This window comes from Eschrichtius robustus, chromosome 8 (genome assembly GCF_028021215.1).
Source record: "Eschrichtius robustus isolate mEscRob2 chromosome 8, mEscRob2.pri, whole genome shotgun sequence".
Lineage (NCBI taxonomy): Eukaryota > Metazoa > Chordata > Mammalia > Artiodactyla > Eschrichtiidae > Eschrichtius > Eschrichtius robustus.
Window position 1 is genome coordinate 87,294,169 of NC_090831.1, and position 19,302 is coordinate 87,313,470.

The 19,302-nt window shown below is 37.1% G+C and overlaps 1 protein-coding gene across 2 annotated transcripts in view; it reads right to left on the reverse strand.

The window, feature by feature from the left end:
- Positions 1 to 19,302, reverse strand: part of DPY19L1 (dpy-19 like C-mannosyltransferase 1) — a 96,006-nt gene that overhangs the window by 71,124 nt on the left and 5,580 nt on the right. For both annotated transcript variants that reach the window (XM_068549293.1, XM_068549292.1), the window contains exons 2-6: positions 9,007 to 9,031; positions 8,281 to 8,368; positions 5,453 to 5,590; positions 2,549 to 2,669; positions 1,785 to 1,878 (exon numbers count right to left, since the gene is read on the reverse strand). In XM_068549293.1, coding sequence (XP_068405394.1) covers positions 1,785 to 1,878; positions 2,549 to 2,669; positions 5,453 to 5,590; positions 8,281 to 8,368; positions 9,007 to 9,031 — 466 coding nt within the window. The remainder of the gene's footprint in view (positions 1 to 1,784; positions 1,879 to 2,548; positions 2,670 to 5,452; positions 5,591 to 8,280; positions 8,369 to 9,006; positions 9,032 to 19,302) is intronic.

Sequence of the window (19,302 nt, forward strand, 5' to 3'; positions counted from 1 at the left end):
CCATGCTCTCAGGACCCAAACACGTAGTCTCAAAAAGAGACCACTTGGTACGCACTTTATGTGCTGACTGAACAAATGAACGTGTAGGGAGCACACTGCTGTCTGCGGGCTAAAAAATCTCAGGCCAGGGCCCAAACCACCAAGAATCCCTCAACCAAAACCAGAACCTCATATTCTCTGCAGCAGATATTGTGCCTTCAGCCTCTGAAACAGTTGTTATGGCAAGCATTATACGAAAATGATACCGAACGTTTACTTTAATAAATGTTTAGAAATTCTTTCAATTAAAAAACAGCATAACTATAGATTAGCAATTTAGTAATAATGCCATGTTCCATGTTTTAACTTCTCTTACTTAAAATCTAATTTCCTGGGGCTTCCCTGGTGGCGCAGTGGTTGAGAATCTGCCTGCCTGCCAGTGCAGCGGACATGGGTTCGAGCCCTGGTCTGGGAAGATCCCACATGCCGCGGAGCGGCTGGGCCCGTGAGCCACAATTGCTGAGCCTGCGCGTCTGGAGCCTGTGCTCCGCAACAAGAGAGGCCGCGATAGTGAGGGGCCCGCGCACCACGATGAAGAGTGGCCCCCACTTGCCACAACTAGAGAAAGCCCTCGCACAGAAACGAAGACCCAACACGGCCAAAAAATAAATAAATAAATAAATGATTAAAAACTTAAAAAAAAAAATCTAATTTCCCAAATGTAATAAAGCTATCCATAAGACAGCTGGGCAGTACTTAGCAAAATGAATAGATCCCCTCAATCTCATCTAACTTTGGCTTCTCATGAGACAAGGCACACTGGCCTTGCTTTCCTTCAAGTCAGCCTCCTCTCCTGATGACCAGATACTTTTGGTTAAGTTATTTCTGTGTGTCTTGTTTCAAAAACAAAATTTTTCACATCATCTTTTAATCATGAGTTTTCATTTCGGTCTCCCCCAATTACATAGTTAAAAGAACTTTCTTTGATGCTAATATTTCTGACTTTGCTCTAAGTATCTTAAATCTCTATGCAAATATATTTTAAGTTGATCTTCTAATAGCTTCCTCATTTGACAAATATTTATCAAGCAACTGCTATACACTCAAACACTGAGCTAGGATGCAATAGACTCTTTGAGGCACTAAACTAAGAATGCCACACTTCCAAAGCAAAGAAGATAACAGGATAATAGCAGAATCACACTCATTAAACCAAATTGAAAATCACTACATACGCTATACTTCTGTACCGCAAAGAATCAGTAAGAAGTAAAACAGAAAATTCTAAAGATACTCTGAAGGTAAAATAATTCAAGCAAGTAATGTAAGGAATGGTCAAAAAAAAGAAGAAACAGAAATACAAAACTCAGAAAATTTGTCTATCTTTTAGTTTTAGAAATGTTGCTCAACTATGAAGTAAATGAGGTCAGATATTAAATATCTGTATAGAATATATTTCTATTTAGCATCAGCAAAATAGTCATTAACACCATTTGATAATGAGTGGTTCTTTCCCTTATATTTTATGTAAACAGTATATACTGCTTATGCACAAATGCCTATGAATATTTAGTATTTATCAAATAACCCCATCCTGCTCTACTTAAGCCTTTAAAATTATTTTAAATTTGGCTAGCTATGCCAATGGTGAAATCATTCAAATGGGAAATAATTTTGTATCTACAAATAGATATATTAGACATGACATTGTTATAAAACTGAACTATAAATCAATCATTATCTCACTATTCTTACTATTCTAGTATATAATATTATAAACACATATTAAAAATGAATAGTCTTACCTTAAATATGTGCCATATATGAAGAATAATGCCATCATTAGTCCATTTAAAATAAAAATTACAGCAACATAAAAGCAAGCAGGATCTCCCAATCCTTTAAAAATAAAGAAAAAAATATGCTCTAACTATAAATTATGTGTCTGGCAATTTACATTAAAATGTGCTTATTTTGAAAATGGTTGCCATATATATTAAATGGTTGCCTTGGTTCGCATATGAACACACGACACTAGTGTGGAACATAGATGAGAGCAGAGTAGTAGCTACTGTGGTTTCAAAACAGGGCTGCAAATTCATGGACACTGTTCCTGTAGAGGTATGGGGTCTATGCCCCTGCTTTTGAGTCTGGCTGGGCTTGTGACTGCTTCAATAGACCATGGCAGAAGCCATATAGAAGACACCATGCAGTATCCAACTTAGAGCCCTGAGCTACCACATGAAAAGCCTAACTATCCTGAGGTACTATGCTACACAAAAGCCCAAGTTACATGAAAAGGGCACATGTAGGTGTCACAGTTGAGTCTCAGCTGGGCCCAGCCTTGCAGGTACCCCAGCCAAGGAGCCAGAATGTAAGTGAAGTAGCCCCAAGTTAATTCCAGTCTTCCCAGCCATTTGAGTCTAGCAGAGTCCTCTGACATCATGAAAACCAACCAACCATCCTATACCCTGCCCAAATTCCCTACCTGTAGAAGCTGTACACCACTAAGTTTGCAGTAAATTTATTATGCTGCAACAGACAACTGGACAATATCATAGAAACTTGCCTTCACAGCTTTCAATTGGGCTGAGTCCTTCTCCTCTGGTAACTGTCCAACATATCTTGGTTTGAATACCAATCAAGTCCATTATTTTGATATAAATCCTGTACCAGCTGGCTAAGACTACCTAATTTTTTTAAAAAAAGAGAGACACCATAAGAAAAAATACTATCCTCAACAGTTTCCTTACTAGAATGTTTTTGAGATATTTTGATAATTATCAAATTTTCCCTTCCTGTACCATCCACTTGGGTCCCTTTAAATCTAGTAAAAGAACCTTCACAATCCCCTACGTAGATTCTTCACTGGTCAGTCTTCACCAGTGCATGGCCTCTCATGGGTAAGAATAAAATATAACAAGAAATATGCAAATCTGTAATTTTCAAAAGCTATAAAACTCAACTAAGGGACATAAAGGAAGAGTTGAACAAATAGAAAGATACTCTGTCTTCCTGAATAGATCTAATTTTTCAAGATGTGGATTCTTCCTCAAATTAATTCATAAACATAACACAATGCTAAGCAAAATCCCAAGTGTCTACTGAGATGTATTATATGGAAAAATGACAAAAAAGAGAAAACTGAAGAAAATGTCCTAACAGATAACAAAATTTGTTGCTTACATAATTAAATAGTGTGATGCTGGCACAAGAATAGCCAGACAGATCAAAGTAACCATGGTGGAGGCAGTGGAGTGCCACCCAGATCCCCCTTCAAGGCTGAGGCACTCATTCCCCTAGCAGCTGGGAGGGTTGGTGGCTGACAGCTCCCAGCTGAGTCCCTCTCTAGGAGCTACCCCCTGCTGAAGAGAGCAAATTCACTAAAGGTCACACCCCCTCCCAAGGGCAACTGCATCCAATGTCTAACTACTCAACAGTGGGAGATATAAAGGCCAGGGGGCCCTTGCCTCAGGTAGGACAACTCTGCAGGGTCATCCCAGTTCCAGAGCTTCCCAGGGGATTGGCTGAGGCCTTTGTTGTGACTGCATCACAGCTCAGCTCTCCTCCTCCTACTTCCTTCATCCCCCTTCAGATGTTGCCCCCAAGGGCTTTCCCCTATACACTTCCTGTGTGCAGATCTCCTCTTTCCCAGGACCTCAACCTAAGGTAACTCTGAACACAAAGTCCAAAAGCAGATGCAAGCATATATGTATAATAATTTTGGATATAATAAAGAAGCAGGGAGAAGACGGGCCACTCATCCAAGTGTTAGGTTACACAGAAGACCACTTTGAAAAAATATAACATTAGATTCCTACCCCAACACTAAGCATCCAAACGAATTCCAGATAAATTAAAAATGTAAATCTCAAAACCGTAATTATAACAATTAAGAATGAAGATTTTTTTACATATATGAATGAAAACCATAAATCTAAAAGCTTCATAGATATGATATCTCTGAACAGAAAAAATACATTCTCATCATACTGTACAAAACTAAAAGGCAACAAAAAGCTGGAGAAAATATCTTATCCATACAGCATAGTATTAACATCCTGCATATAATAAGTGAGCTCTTATAAAATATCAATAAAAATACAGACAAAGGGCATGAATAAGCAATTATTTTTAAAAGTGAAAATGCATTTTAAGATATAGCATTGAATAAAATATACATACATACACACACACATATATACAGCAATGAACAAAATACTTCATGTACTTCATCTTAACTTTTTTCAGCCTATTAAATTAGCAAGGATGCAGGGAAACAAGCATTTTCAGAAAAACTGCTAGTGGGAATATAACCTATCTAGAAAGCATTTTGGCAACATGTACCAAAATCATTAAAACATATATTCTGTTGAACTAAATAGTTCCACATCAACATATTTATAGTTTAAAAAAACATAAGAATATGTGTAAAGATTTCGCTTCAAGGATGCTTATTGCAGCTTTAGATCTTTTAAAAGTTGAAAACAACCAATGTTTTCATAAAAGATGGACTAAATAAACAATGGTAGATTGTATATACAGCCATAAAACATGATGCTGTTGAAGAAAAGATGACTTAGGAAGATGGTTTTAAATATTCTTAAAAGACAAAAAGCACTTATAAAAAATGTTATGTGTTGTGTGATCCCATTGCTGTAAAAGTAAATGTGTACATGGTTATAGAAAGTACTCAATAAGTACTTCGGTGATTATTTATTGGTCTCTATCTCCTCTATCTCTATTGCCTTACTAATCAATCAGGCTAACTCAGTTGATCTGGAAGTTGGACTCCTCTCACTCAATGGGAAATGACCAAAAGCTCTGCTTTGTGCTGGTACTGAGTCCGGGCTTGAGATCCCACAGAGAGCATGGCCCTGGCATCAGGCAGCATGCCTTCTAGCAGCATCAGCATGCTAAGAAGGGGGAGCCCAGGGGACGTGCGCTTAACAGGAGAACCTCAAGGAGGAGTCACTGAGGAAGTTACATCTCAGGTTGGTCCTGGAGAATGCTTAGGGATGCGTCAAATGAAGGAGGGATGGTGAAGGAGAGGTCAAAGGTTACTGATATCACTGCCTTCCTATCTCAGCTCCTTTCTTCCACTCCCACAGGGGAAAAGTGCATTCAATTAAATGAAGAATCCCAGATAAGGAAGAAACATTATTTGGCAAATGACAAGTACAAGTAATGGCGCTCCTCTGCTATAATCCCTATAAACATACCGAATCTAGACAGTTTTCATACTTTGTAAACCATGCAATCATACTAATCATTCCCATAAAATCAGTTAAAGACCCCCAAAATTAATAACGATCTTTTTTCCATATTCCTTTCCAAGAAAAGATACACATTTTCTTTAAAAAAAGATAAAATTTAATATACTGAATTACATCTTAGATTTAGAATCAGCATTTAATATAAGTAATACTTTAAAAAGTAAAAAAAAAAAATCACAATTGAAAAAGTATCTTACCTCAGGGTAAAGATTGAACCTTTTTAATGTATTAATAACAAGGGGATATTCAGTCAGCTTATCATTCATAATCATCCATACTCCATCCAAAAATGAGGGTGCTTCCACAATAGTCTTAAAGTAGGAATAATATAGTCCCTGAAATAAGCACATGTTATGATTAAAAGTACATAATTACTATGCCTCTTATTAGCTTAAAAAAAAACTTAAATATACTGTTTTTGAAAAATAAAGCAATCAAGAAAGTAACAGCTACAATTAATTTCACAGGTTTCTGATCACTAATAAATGCTCAGGTTGCAAAAAGCTTACATATCTTAGTATAACCTTGTCTAAATTGAAACAATTGATCTCAAAATAGCTTCAAAAATAGTTTCAACATTTAAAAAGTAATATAACTCAGACAGCACACTTCATTTAAGAAACCCCTATAACCCATACTAATTGAAGTGTTAGTAAAGGCTATCTTCTGAAGTGGTTTACTATGGAACCTAAGTTTACCATGAAGCAAGCAATCATCCTCAGCCAAAAACATTTCCCCCTAAATGCTTATTTGAATCCTTAAAATGGTACTATCAGCCACCTTTCCTCCAGAGTTATATGTAAAAATACAAGTATATTAGGAAGGCTACACACTGATGTATTACATGTAAGTTACATTCAGATGCCAGCTAGTTTTACAGACTGTTTTCCTTCTTCTCAGCTCAGCATAAGGTAAGTACCCTGCAGGACCGGGGCTCTGAGGGTGGAAGAGAGGGACAGTGGTAGTACTCCCATTTTGAGGAAAATAATTTTTTGCTTTGACATGCTAATTAGGAAAGATATCAAGGTTGGAATACTACTTGGGACAAAAAACAAGCAAGTAGTAGAAGCCTTATGAGGGAGCAGAAGTGGCAGCGTAGGGCAAAACAGATGAACCAATTCCATCTGCTACACAGTTCTGTCTAGAGCTCCCCTGGTAGCCAGTACCATTAGCTATCAAACTCTAAACTCAGCTTAAGGTTTATAAATATCAAAGTGATTTGCCTACCCAGAAAAGGAAAAGAACGGTTCTTGATACCATCGTATTTAGCTTTCATATCACTGTTTTTTAAAATACTTTCTACTGTACTAGGTTGAATAATGTCCCCCAATATTTCATGTCCACTAAAACCTGTGAATGTGACCTATGTGGAATAGGTTCCTTGCAAATGTAATCAAAATAAAATGAGGTAATACTGGATTAGGTGGACTCCAAATGCAAAATAACTGGTATCCTTATAACAGCAGGGAAATTTAAACACAGAGACATAAGGGAAAATGCTGCATGAAGACAGAGGCAGAGATTGGAGTGACTGTACCTCCAAGGCAAGCCAAGGATTGCCAGAACCATGAGAAGCTAGGAACGAGTCTCAGAGAGAACATGGGACAGCCAGCACCTTGATTTCAGACTTCCAGCCTCCAGAACCGTGAGAGAATAAACTTCTGCTCTTTTAAGGCACCTAGTTTATTGTACTTCGTTATGAGAGCCCCAGGAAACTACAACCTACCTTGCAGGTTTGATTTTGGAACCATGTAAATATCTTATATAATTAAAATTTAAAAACAAAAAATTTTACATGCCTAAATAGCAAAAAAAAAAAAAAAAAAAGAAGAAGAATTAATTATTTATCTAGTTGGGAGAGGGTTTCAAGTAACTTTAAGATATATCAATAGTAATTTTACTGTACACCCCTAATGGAATATATCCTAAAGTCAAAAAGAACTGCAAGAAAGTTTTAAATTGTTTTCAGTAATCATTTTTAATAATATCTTTGATACTTTTATTCCTCAAGTATAAGTAATTTGAAACCAAGATTCTCAAGCTAACAGAAAAGATACAAATTTAATATGAAAAAAGTAAAAACCACCTAAAACTAAATTTGAATTTAGAAATATAAATCAATAATTTATTTTCTCCTTTTAAAAAACTGTTTCCTAATTCTGTTTACTAAAAAGGCCTAGACACAATGGCCAATATAATATAAAATATTATCAGTGAGCACCTGTAGAACCAAAATTGTTGTCTCTAAATACCATGTGCTACTGAAAGGAATCAGGGCTCCTTGGAAAACTGGATGATTCCAGGTCTGGAGAGGAAATGTCTTGTAGTACCAGCAAGTAAGGAAGCTACAGAATACTAGTGAGGTCATGTCAAGGAGACAGAGAGAACTGCAAGGGCTCTCACCAGCTAAAGACAGGTAAGTTTAAAAAATATGTTAAAATCTATCAGGGCATAATGGTACTCCAAAAGCAGTACCAACAGAACTCCATTGGTCAGCACTAGAAGATGCTAGGGAACCAACTCATTTTTCTGAAAAGTTGTAATAAAAAGAAAGAATCAAGCATTTTCCTGTCTTTCCTGTGAAGTGTACCTCAGAGAAACAAACCAAATAAGTATCATGGGAAAGTTCTTCTTTACAGAGGAATTATGGTTATTAAATGCCCATTCCCCCAGGTCATTTAAACATTGGTTGATCTCTGATGATATTAAGTAATTGCCGTTCATTATTTTCAAGTGTGACAATGATACTGTGGTTAACAAAAAAAAGTCCTTTCTTTTGAGACACATATGAAAAATATATACAGATGAAATGATATCCGAGGTTTCCTTTAAAAAGAGATGGGTGTGTGAAGATGTAGATGACAGAAAAATGGGTATGTGTCCTCAGTTGTTGAAGCTGGGAGAATGGGTAGCGGGAGTTGTCTACTCTTCCTACTTTGGAACATCTTTGAAAATTTCCAGGATGAAAAGCTTAAAATGTTTAGATTACTAAACTACTATAATAAAATATTACATGAAAACTAACCATTTCAGTGCGAAAAGCCATCTCCCTTTCCAATGTTGAGAGGTGAGAAAAATGACGATCATTTTCAAAGAGGTGTGTTATATGGCTCCTGTAAAACAAAAGAGTAACAAAGCAACAGTGTTGAAACTTATACTAAGTATAATTTTAAAAGAAACTCTAAAAGCAAAAAAAAAAATCTATAAATTTGCAACTCATTTTGTGATAAAACTCAAACACAATGGTATGCATATTTGTTTCTCCACTCAGTATATCTTACATTTCTACTAAACTTTCTCTCTATAAGAATTTTAAAATCTAATTCAAATTAGATTTTAAAATTAGAATGAACCAGAATAATGACGTTTTAAGCCAAGTAAAATAAAATTATAGATTAAACTATAAATGTCATTGGGTTACCATTTCAGAAATGTCTGATTTATGAAATTCATATTTCTTTCTATCCAGAAAATTAAAAGAATGAATCCTCCTCTCAACATGAACACTATATTAATGTTAAGGGAAGGAGAGTCTCAAATATAACCTCTTTAATAATAGATCTCTTTTTTATTAAAAAATTGCATTATTCTGGCTCTGATTTATCAATTAAACTACATTTTCAGACTAGTTTGCTGCATGTAATAATATACATTCATCCTTAAACTCAAATTATTCATATATATATGAGAAATAGTTTGGTAGGCTATAAACATCTACATAAAATATACCATAGGAGAAAAACAATCTTACCAGTGCAACACTGCTGCAAAGGCAGCTGCAAGAAAAAAGAAACGTAAATTATTATTTTAGCATTAAAAAATGTTTTCACCCTACCGAAAAGCATTACAAAGATAAGCATGGTAAAGTTCGGGAACTGTAAACCTTGAATTCTTAGGGACTGGGCAAAGAATAGGGACTCTTCAAAAGAAGTCCCAGGGCTCTGCTTAAAATATCAGTAGACTGAATTATAAAAGAATTAAGCATATATCTACAATTTTCATTCACACACTCATTCAACAAAATAAATGAGGAGCTATTATTTGCCAACAACTATACAAGAAACCCTCGGATGGAAAGTTCCACAAACTCAACTGCAAAGCGAATAGAACCAATGGTGAGAGGCAACAGAATAAAGAAATATGGTGACCTCAGGGAACAGGACTGGGGATGGATAAAAAGAGGGAACTACCACTTTCGATATATGCTGCAATATCTGAATTTTTATAATACATTTTACTATTTTTTAAACAAATTTAAAATGAAACAAGAAGGAAGAAAGAGGTGGAGGGGGGGAAGGAAAATAGAAAAGAGAGAGAACACAAGCTAGTAATAAAACCAGTCTCATATGAGAATCAATAGTTTGCTTTCTGTACAAGTACAAAGAACACATTAAAATGAATCCAGAAAATACCATTCAGTTTCCTTGTATCACATGATTCACCGTATTGCAGGCTTCCAATTAAATAACTACTACGGAAATGAACTATAAAGTACTCTTAGAAATGAAAGACAAACAGCTCAGATCTTATTGTCTTATTTTTAAAGAAGTATTTATATTTTAAAAAATTAAAAAATGCATTTTACCTAGAAGATACTAATGGTTACAAAAGAAAAAGACTTACTCTTTCCAGATCATTGAAACTACAAATATTTAACTAGGTTTGTCATTTGACATTTATTTGTACATGGTACTTTGACCTTTTGAAATTTTGATTTTTTTTTCTTATTGACAAATCTACTACCCACTCCCTTTTTGGTTTTTACCTTTAAAGACTTCACACCACCATAATAAAATCTGGGCTTTATTTTCTCAATGATCTAACTATCATGTTGCTGAATAAATCATTCTTCTGTCAGAGAATGTAAATACCACCTTATCATACTGAAGACTTGTCACACTTATACTTTGGTAATCCCTTAGAGATTATAATTTTGATTTCATTCATAAATTAATATGAGAATAATCTACATATTTATAATATATATGTATATGTTAGTATCCATAAACATGATATATAACTTCAATTATTCAACTCTCTTTTCAACTGCCGTCGACAAAAATCCTATCAGTAGAGCTAATACGTAATACATAGTTAACTCATATTTCTTATTAAGTCTTTCCTGGGAGTTTAACATCTTTTTGTTTCTGCTAATAACCATGAAATTTTGTTTTCATTATACTTCACTGGATACTGTTAATGTATTTATTTTGTAATGTATTTCTTTTGGGCTCATTTACTAAACCATTAATTCTTTTATTTTTTTTTGGTTTATCATCTTCAATTCTCCATTTTAAATAATATTTTAAAAAGATAACTTTGCTCATGTTTTATAATTTTACTATTAGTTTCTTCTTCCCATCTGACAATAATAATAAACGTCTAGAATAATACTAAGTAATTCTGGTAAAAGAGGGCATCCAGTATTCTGCTGACTTTAACAGAAATGCATTTCACATTATGCCTTTAAATTAGCCTTTGACCTTCACATTTCTGCAGCGATACATAGGATTTCTCAAGATCATCATCTCTCTACTTCCTCAGAATACTACAACTTCTCAGAAGGATGGAAGATACAAAGTGCCTTTTGGTGCCTTCCTTTAATTCAATCCGTGCAGCACTAGACAATTCTTGGATTTCTTGGCATTTGAATGACCCTCTTTCATAGTTTCCAGGGTCGATTCATAACCTGCCCAATGTTTTGAAGTCCTTTGTTCATTTCAATTTAATAATAGTAATAATAATAATAGTAATAAAGCAGCTAACATTTGAATTCTTATTACCTGCCAGGCATTTTTAAGTGCTTTACTTGAACTAACTCAATAAATCCTCGCAACCATCCGATGTGTTAGGTACCAAACTTCCCTGGTATACAGATAATAAGTTGATTCCCAGAGAACTTTAGGAACTTGCCCAAGAAACAAAGTGGATAAATAGAGAAAGGGAGGTTGGAAGCAGGAATTCTGACCTAAGATCCCTGTACTGTGTGGCCTCTTGTGGAGGAGGGAGGGGCTGACACAAAGGCCAGAGCCTCCTTACCCTAAGTATCTTATTCCCCTTCCCTCTTTCTTTTTTTATTTTAAAGATAAAAGAAAAAAGTTACAATTCATCTGTTGATAAAGGCAGTATGTTTTATAGAAGCTATTAATTTTTTTTATAGAAGTGTAGAGCTGTACTTTAATTTATTCAAAATTGAGATAAATTATATGTATATGTCATTTGAAAATGAAAGCCCCAGCAAGTAAAGCAGATACTACCTTGTGAGCATAATTTAAGCATAAAGACATAAAATGACAAAAATTTCCTCAAGTATCCCTAAAGAGCTTTTCTTGCCTTCTTGCCTACAGAAAAGATTATAAATGAGTTTCTCTAAATGTATTCCAGTGATTGTCAATCCTGTGTATAGTCTTTTGGGAGTGTCACAAAATTGATAACCAATTTTTCCAGTTTAACACATATGCTATTCTTGTCATTCTAAGGTACTGAGGTAAATACAGCATTTTTTTTAAAAATCAGAAGATAAAGAAAACTTTCAAAAAATCCAAAACTATTCTATAAGAAAAAGGTGTTCAAGGAAAGAAGGTTTGCTTTGTAACCTAATTCAAAAGATTGCAATCCTGTGGCTGAGAATTCTGAAAGGCTCTTAAGTTTTGCTAGAAGCACACAAATTACCAATCCTCTGAAACTAAATGGGCCCCTCCTTCCACTTTCTGATTAAAGAAATTTTGTACAAGATTATATGTCACATTATATCAATTTTCAGCCTTATGCGATTTGAGCTGCTGCTTCACTGAAAATTATTCTTCTCCTGTTATTAGAATCTTGTTTAAACAAAATAGAATGTAACTCCCTGAGGGTACAAACAATGTTTCACTGAATTTTACTACAGCAGTACTTAGCAAGAAGCTGAGCACATAGCCAGACTCAAATGTTTGCTGAATTAATGCATATAATTAAGGTGGGAAATTAAATAATCCTAAACCATGTCCACATAATAAACCAAAGTTGAATATACTTTGACTGATGGATAGCTACACACACACACACACACTCGTGTGCATGTAATAGTTTTGTTTTTTTTCCAAAATAGAGTCCCAGTGATCAGTGCAAATTAGACCCCTTGCTTACGCGCAGCGCGCTGCCTAAGCCTCCCATTCTCAGTCTGGAACCCAGGCGCAGTGGAATTCCCGAGGTCCTGCCCCAGCTCTGCTCCCTCTGACACCCCTCCTTCCAGCCACAGCTCGGAAAGTGGGAAGGGGACGCCCCCTGCTTCCCCGCCTCGACCTTGCCTGGCCCGCAGAGCTTCGCAGCAGTAAAGAGGGCAGGAGGAACGGGGAAAGAAATGGAGGAGGGGGTCCTTCCACGCTGTTCTGCTCAGTCCTCAAGGGCTCCTAGATCCCATCCCCTCTCCAGCCAGCACCAGATCCCCCAGACCTCTCTCACCAACTCTCCCAGCCTCCTACCTTCCCCCAGGTGGCCTCGCCCCAGCAGGTGACTCAGAAGTCCTGGTCTCTTCCGCAGACCCTCCCACCCACCCAGTTAGGATTGCTGGGAAGTCGAGCCCCGCGATCTGCTTTCCTAAGATTCCTCAGCTGAGTCTTCTACACGCTGAAGTTGGAGACCCACTGTCCTTTCTCTCTTCCTCCTCCTCAAGGCAGGAGAGCAGGAACTGTGAAGCCAGGGTGGGCTGCTTCTCCCCTTGCCCCTCTCTGGTAACCTGCCAGCCACCCTCCTGCAACCGCAGCCAGGACTACAGTTTCCCATCTACCCTACACTTAATCCCTTACGCATGTACTTCATAACTAGTACTTGACTTAATTCACAGAATACCTTCACAAGCCCTCTTATTTGAGTCTCACAACAATCCTGTATTTATTCCCATTTTACAAATGAAAAACTGGGCCTCTGAGAGGTTATTTCCCCAAAAGCAGGAACCTGGACCCAGAAGTTCTAATTCCAAGCCTCAGTTTCTTTCCACAGTGACAGAGCTGCCTCCCTTCCCATCTGTAGGCATTTGATGACCTCATCTCGTAACAATATTTATATTGAGAAATATATTGTAAGTCCAAAATGACTTGCAAAATTTAAAAATACATCTTATTCCTAAATTGAGGTTAATCCATACTTAAAGCATTCTGCACAGTTTTGGCCTCCCTAATGCTCAAGTGACAAAATGATATAAAAAGAAGTTAAGAACTCTTCTTAAATCCACTGGACAAGGTTTTCAAATCAGTCTTGACAAGTTCCACACTCAACCTCTTCCTAATATTACTAACAATTGTTCTCAAGGGTCCATTCAGAGTTTAAAAGTTTCTTCCCAGAAGTTGAAGTCACCAGTAAATAGTCTCCCTATTCCACACCAACAATCCATCCTGGAGAAGGAAGTCAGTTTCTAAATGTACAGACTTAAGCATCTCCTCCCCGTCTAAAAAGTCCCATGACTTTCCATGGCTCACACCATGGAGTCCACATTCTGGCCTTTTTCCAGTTAATCCCACCACACACCCTTCATGCTTGGCTGCACTGGGCAATGATCCCCTAAAATGACAAGTGTTTTTTGTTTTGTTTAGTTTTCTTTTTGGCTGCATTGAGTCTTCTGGGCAATGATCCCCTAAAATGACAAGTGTTTTTTTGTTTTGTTTCATTTTGGTTTTGGCTGCGTTGGGTCTTCATTGCTATGCATGTGGGCTTTCTCTGGTTGCGGTGAGCGGGGGCTACTCTTCGTTGAGGTGCGTGGGCTTCTCTTGTTGCAGAGCACGGGCTCTAGACGCGCGGGCTTCAGTCCTTGTGGCACGTGGGCTCAGTAGCTGTGGCGTACAGCCTGGGTTGCTCTGCGGCATGTGGGATCTTCCCGGACCAGGGATCGAACCCGCGTCCCCTGCATTGGCAGGTAGATTCTTAACCACTGCACCACCAGGGAAGTCCCTACCAAGTGTTTCAATGATGCTATGCCTTTGCTCCTGCCTGAAAACTACTAATTCATCCTTCAAAGTCAAAGGAATTCAAATGTGGCATTTTGTGAAGCTTGTCCTGCCAACATAGCTATTACACTTTTATTAGAGCACCTAAACAGTCCCCTATGCTAGGATGCGAAGCCTTGAGCCTCAGCTTGTGTTTAATTCATCTTAATATCTACATCTTCTAGCATTGTGCCTGGCACCTCACTGGGTTGAACTGTTAAATGACTATCACCATGTGAGAGAAATTAGAGAATATACTCAATTAAGTCAAAACCTGAACACCTAAAGACAATATCTAAGCATTCCAAACTGCTCAAAGGGTTCCCATTATGTGAAGGTAAAACAGATATAACAAAATTAATATATTGAAAGAAATCATGTTTCTAGCCTATAGTACCTAGAAAAAAATCAAAGTCCAGTTTCTGTGTAGTAAACTAATAAGTAAAAAGACATTCTTTAGGACCCAGTTTGGGAAAGAGAAAACGGTCGTGTATACCTCAGGCTTGGCCCCTTCCTTCTTTCTACACCTAGATTGTGTGTTATCAAGGGCTTTAAAGCCAACAAGTACCTAAATGCCTCCTAGATGCACAACACATTTTCCTAGAAACTGAGGACATTAAAGCAATAGTAGCCAGCATCTGGGCCCTTAAAGCTAAAACCTTTGAGAGAGAAGATTTAGGTGCATAAAATGAGAGAACACATTAGGCACCCAAGCAAATAGCCCAAAGTCTATGAACTGTAAGAAATCTGAGAAGGCAGATCAATAGTGGCCCTCTCAGCACAGGGTTTATTAAAGTGGGATTGGTTGGGGGTGGGGGGGAAGGGGAATGAATTACAGGACATGATTACAATTTAGGCGAGGATTTATGGTGCGTAGCCAGAAAAGAGGACAGTTACAATAAGGCTGTATGTGGCCTCTGATCCAACATCACAAAAGAATTCCCATCACTAATACTGGTGATACAGAATACACATGATATTGACAATAATGAGACATTAACTGACGGCTCACTCACTATATATATAGTGTGTCAGGCTCTCAGAGCTCTAGGAACACCAGGAGGGGAGTTTGGCAGAGCCACTCAACCAGTGGTATCAAGAACGGTAGCCACCGGAGTCCCCCCTGGGCCAGTAACCCTGTGCTTTGAAGAGACCATTTGCTCATGTCACACAAACGGTATCATTTTCTATGTGTGCCATGATATAAAAAAGGTTCAGAAGCACTGAGCTAGTCAATAAAGAGACAGAGCAGGGCTTCCCTGGTGGCGCAGTGGTTGAGAATCTGCCTGCCAACGCAGGGGACACGGGTTCAAGCCCTGGTCTGGGAGGATCCCACATGCCGCGGAGCACCTAGGCCCGTGAGCCACAACTACTGAGCCTGCGCGACTGGAGCCTGTGCTCCGCAACAAGAGAGGCCGCGATAGTGAGAGGCCCGCGCACCGCGATGAAGAGGGGCCCCCGCTTGCCGCAACTAGAGAAAGCCCTCGCACAGAAACGAAGACCCAACACAGCCAAAAATAAATAAATAAATAAATAAATAATTTTTTTTAAAAAAAAACAAGAGACAGAGCAACTTTCAGAGAGAACATCATAAGGCAGCAATATAGAGGCAAGGTGATCTAAACCGTGGGATTGCATTAGAATTGTCCGTGGCACTAAATAAAACTAGAGACGTTTGAGTATTAATCCAGGGCTCCTAAATCTGAAACTCCAGGGATTTTTTTTTTAATACCTGAGCGATTCTGATATACAGTCAAGGTTATCGCTGGTGCAGAAATGACTGGAGCAAAATCTCCATAGCTGTTCACAAAATTTAATGTAAGAATTGGCTGCTTTGTATTGCACATGTTTTCCAGCAATAATTGGGTCACCTGGGAGCTTATTAGAAATTCAGACTCTCAGGTCCCATCCCAAATCCTCTGAGCCCTCAGGTGATTTATAAACACTTTTAAGGGCAATGTCTCAACACTGACAGCACACTGGAATCACCAGGGAACTTTGAACATTGCTAGATCTAGCACTGGGGATGATTCTCACATGCAGCCAGGGATGAGAACACTGATCTGGGGGAGGGGGGCGTGTTAAGACTGCATTCCTGGGCCCCCACTCTCAAGAGTTCCTGATTCAACAGATCTCACTTGGGGCTTGGAAATCCACATTTTTAACAATTTTTATTATGAAAAGGCAAATATAAATTCAGAAGATATTCTGAAGGAAAAAGTGTCAAAATCCTGACAGCTAAAAATAAAGATTAAGAAAGGGAAAGAATTAAAATTAAGAATCAAATTCTTTTTTACCTTCCATGGTAAGAAAGTCATTCTCAAGAAGAAATATTCCTTAGATTTTATATGACTTATTTAGCTTCAGTCTCATTTTCACCAAATGTGAAATGAGGGGTTTTCACTTGGTTATCTCTATTCCTAGCATGTAATGACCTTGTAGAGCTACAACTACTACTACTACTACTCAGGACTTCACACTGTCCAAGGGGCCTCCATGGTTATTTTCTGTTTTCCTTTTAGATCTTTCTGCTCCCCAAACTAAAAGCCTTGGCAGGTTTGACTCTTTTGTTTTTTCTATAGGGAAAAAAGGAATGCACTCAATTTATTAATAGAGATATTAAGTCTCAAAGTGAGAAGTAGGACTACTTTAAAATTCCGTCACGATTGGAAGAAACTATATAGCTCCTAGGTAGAACTCACAGTGGTCTATGTAATGATGCTTGTAACGCTGACCTTAGTTAATGTGAGTCTCCTCCATATATTTGGCATTGAGCAAAATAACACCTTACAACAGTTAGGGAAAAATTAAGAAATTCTCAATTATAATGAATAAGTCTAACAACTGTTTATCAGTTGCAGTTCACAGAGCACTTTCACATATTAAGCAAAAAGATCCAGGAGCCCTTTAGCGGCAAAAACGGCTCTTATCTTCCCATGAGGCCCAAGGTCACACGATTGGGATAAACCAAGGCCTCGCAGATTGCCTGGGTTCTATGCCTCTGGTGCCCTTCTGACTGGAAGCTTAAGCATTAAAAAATGTTAATAAGCACATTTAACCAAAAGGGTACACTGACATAAAGGAGGAAACTTCTTAGAAATAATTTAAAAATCAAGGACAAAGGTTTATTTTGAAGTGAAATTATGAAAACAGAACCTGGAAAATGTATATCACCACCCCCAAACAGTATAAAATTAGGCCTCTAAACAAAGAAGTATACAAAGAAAATTTTCACATTTAAAATATTTATGTATATATATATATATATTAAAGTAGGCAATACTTAATACAATTACCCAACATATGGGTTTTTAAAGCAATAAATTCTAACTTCCTTTTAAAATCGTATCCTCACATAATATGGACACAAATATTTCTAAATCAAACAGTAACCGACATTACCAATTTCATTAAGTAACTTTCTCCTTACTGAAAAAAAATGCCATTTCAGTTTTTAAAGAACAAGTAGCTAGATAAAATATACACCTGAAATAATACGCTAGCTCATTAAATGTCCCTGAGCAATCATAGTGAAACTGTAAAGCTTTAATAAATCTAATGGAAAAAAAGGTAGAAGCTGCATCTCTTCACTAGAGGGGAAAAAAAAAAAAAGATCCATATATACACAATATACACCCAGGCCCAGCATATTATTAAGCAAGAGATTTTAACAAGTTCATTAATCAATAAACCATTTAAAGTTTTAAGGCTATGGTTATGGATTCTCAAGGTTATGCATTCTCCCCAAATTGGAAACTGCCCTTGGGTAGCACAATGTTTTGCTTAGCCTTTAAATGATTAAGAAAACTGTGATACTGTTTTTTACTATTTTATTCTGTTTTTCTTTTTTTTTATAACAATGCCAAACAACCAACACAATCAAAAACAATTCAGAATTTAGTAGTTTCCAAAAAAAAGTTATGCAAAGACAAAATGGAGACTGACAGGTTGACCATAAGGATTTAACAATCAGAGCAAGTCCCCAAATGAGCATAAGCCACCAAAGTAGTGCTCTTGCTAAAAAAGTTATCAGGTCTTGGAACACATGAGATCATCTTCCCATTAAAGCATCTGTGACAGTTGCCTTAGATTGTAGATCTGAAACCTACGATTTGACAGATGTGCTTAACAAGCCAAGATACCTTAACTTTAATCCCAAACTTCACCCAGTGAACTCACTAGAGATGTCAGACCATTCGCCTGGCCCACTTTAGTTTCCCCACATATAAAATTCCAGGAGTTAACTTTTAAGTTCTAGATTCCCAGGAAACTTCCATGAAGATCAAAGATGAGAAGAGTGAGGAATCAGGTCTTATTTTTAAAAAACTTTTAAACATAGTAGAGAACAGTAGCTCTCTGCTAGTTATGTAAGTACTTTATGATTAGTATTAAAACGTGGGGCAAGTATTCTGAGGTGTGACATTTGCAGCACTGAAAGGCTGCACTACAAAAAGCAGTGGTTACTGTTAGGAAGTAATAGGAAAATGCAATGCAGAGCAGTAGTATATTAGGCAAATTTGAGTTGGCGTGAACATACGAATAAAGCCTCACTCTTCTCAATTATAACAATATTCTCAAGTTAAACATCTGTCAAGATGGCAAGTTTTCAAAAGTTATTGGCCAAGTGATTTATAAACTGTGTTTTAAGATATAGTTGGTGCTACTGTAAACTAGAAGATAAAATCACCTCCATCCTTGGTCACTACAATGAATCACTCAGAACTTCTGTGACTGATTTTGGTGACTATGCTGTTATGTTCACATTTGCTGCTATGATTAAAATACAAAATGCCATCCAAGAATCAATTACGTGTAGTGAAAGTACTGAAAACACACTTGATAATTGGTTACTTTGGAAAGGAAGTCAAGTATGAGGAAATATGCCAGGAAAACATGAAGATATATGAGCTCTTAAATGCATTCGGGGGGGGGGGGGGGTTGGAGAGAGTAATAATGCTGAGAAAATGAAAATTAGTATTAAAACAAAAAATAAAAGTTACAATAGTTGTAGATTTATGTACTCTAAAAATTAATTCTTCCACTTTTTAAACTTAATCGTACTCAATGATTCTTGAATTATGAAAGAT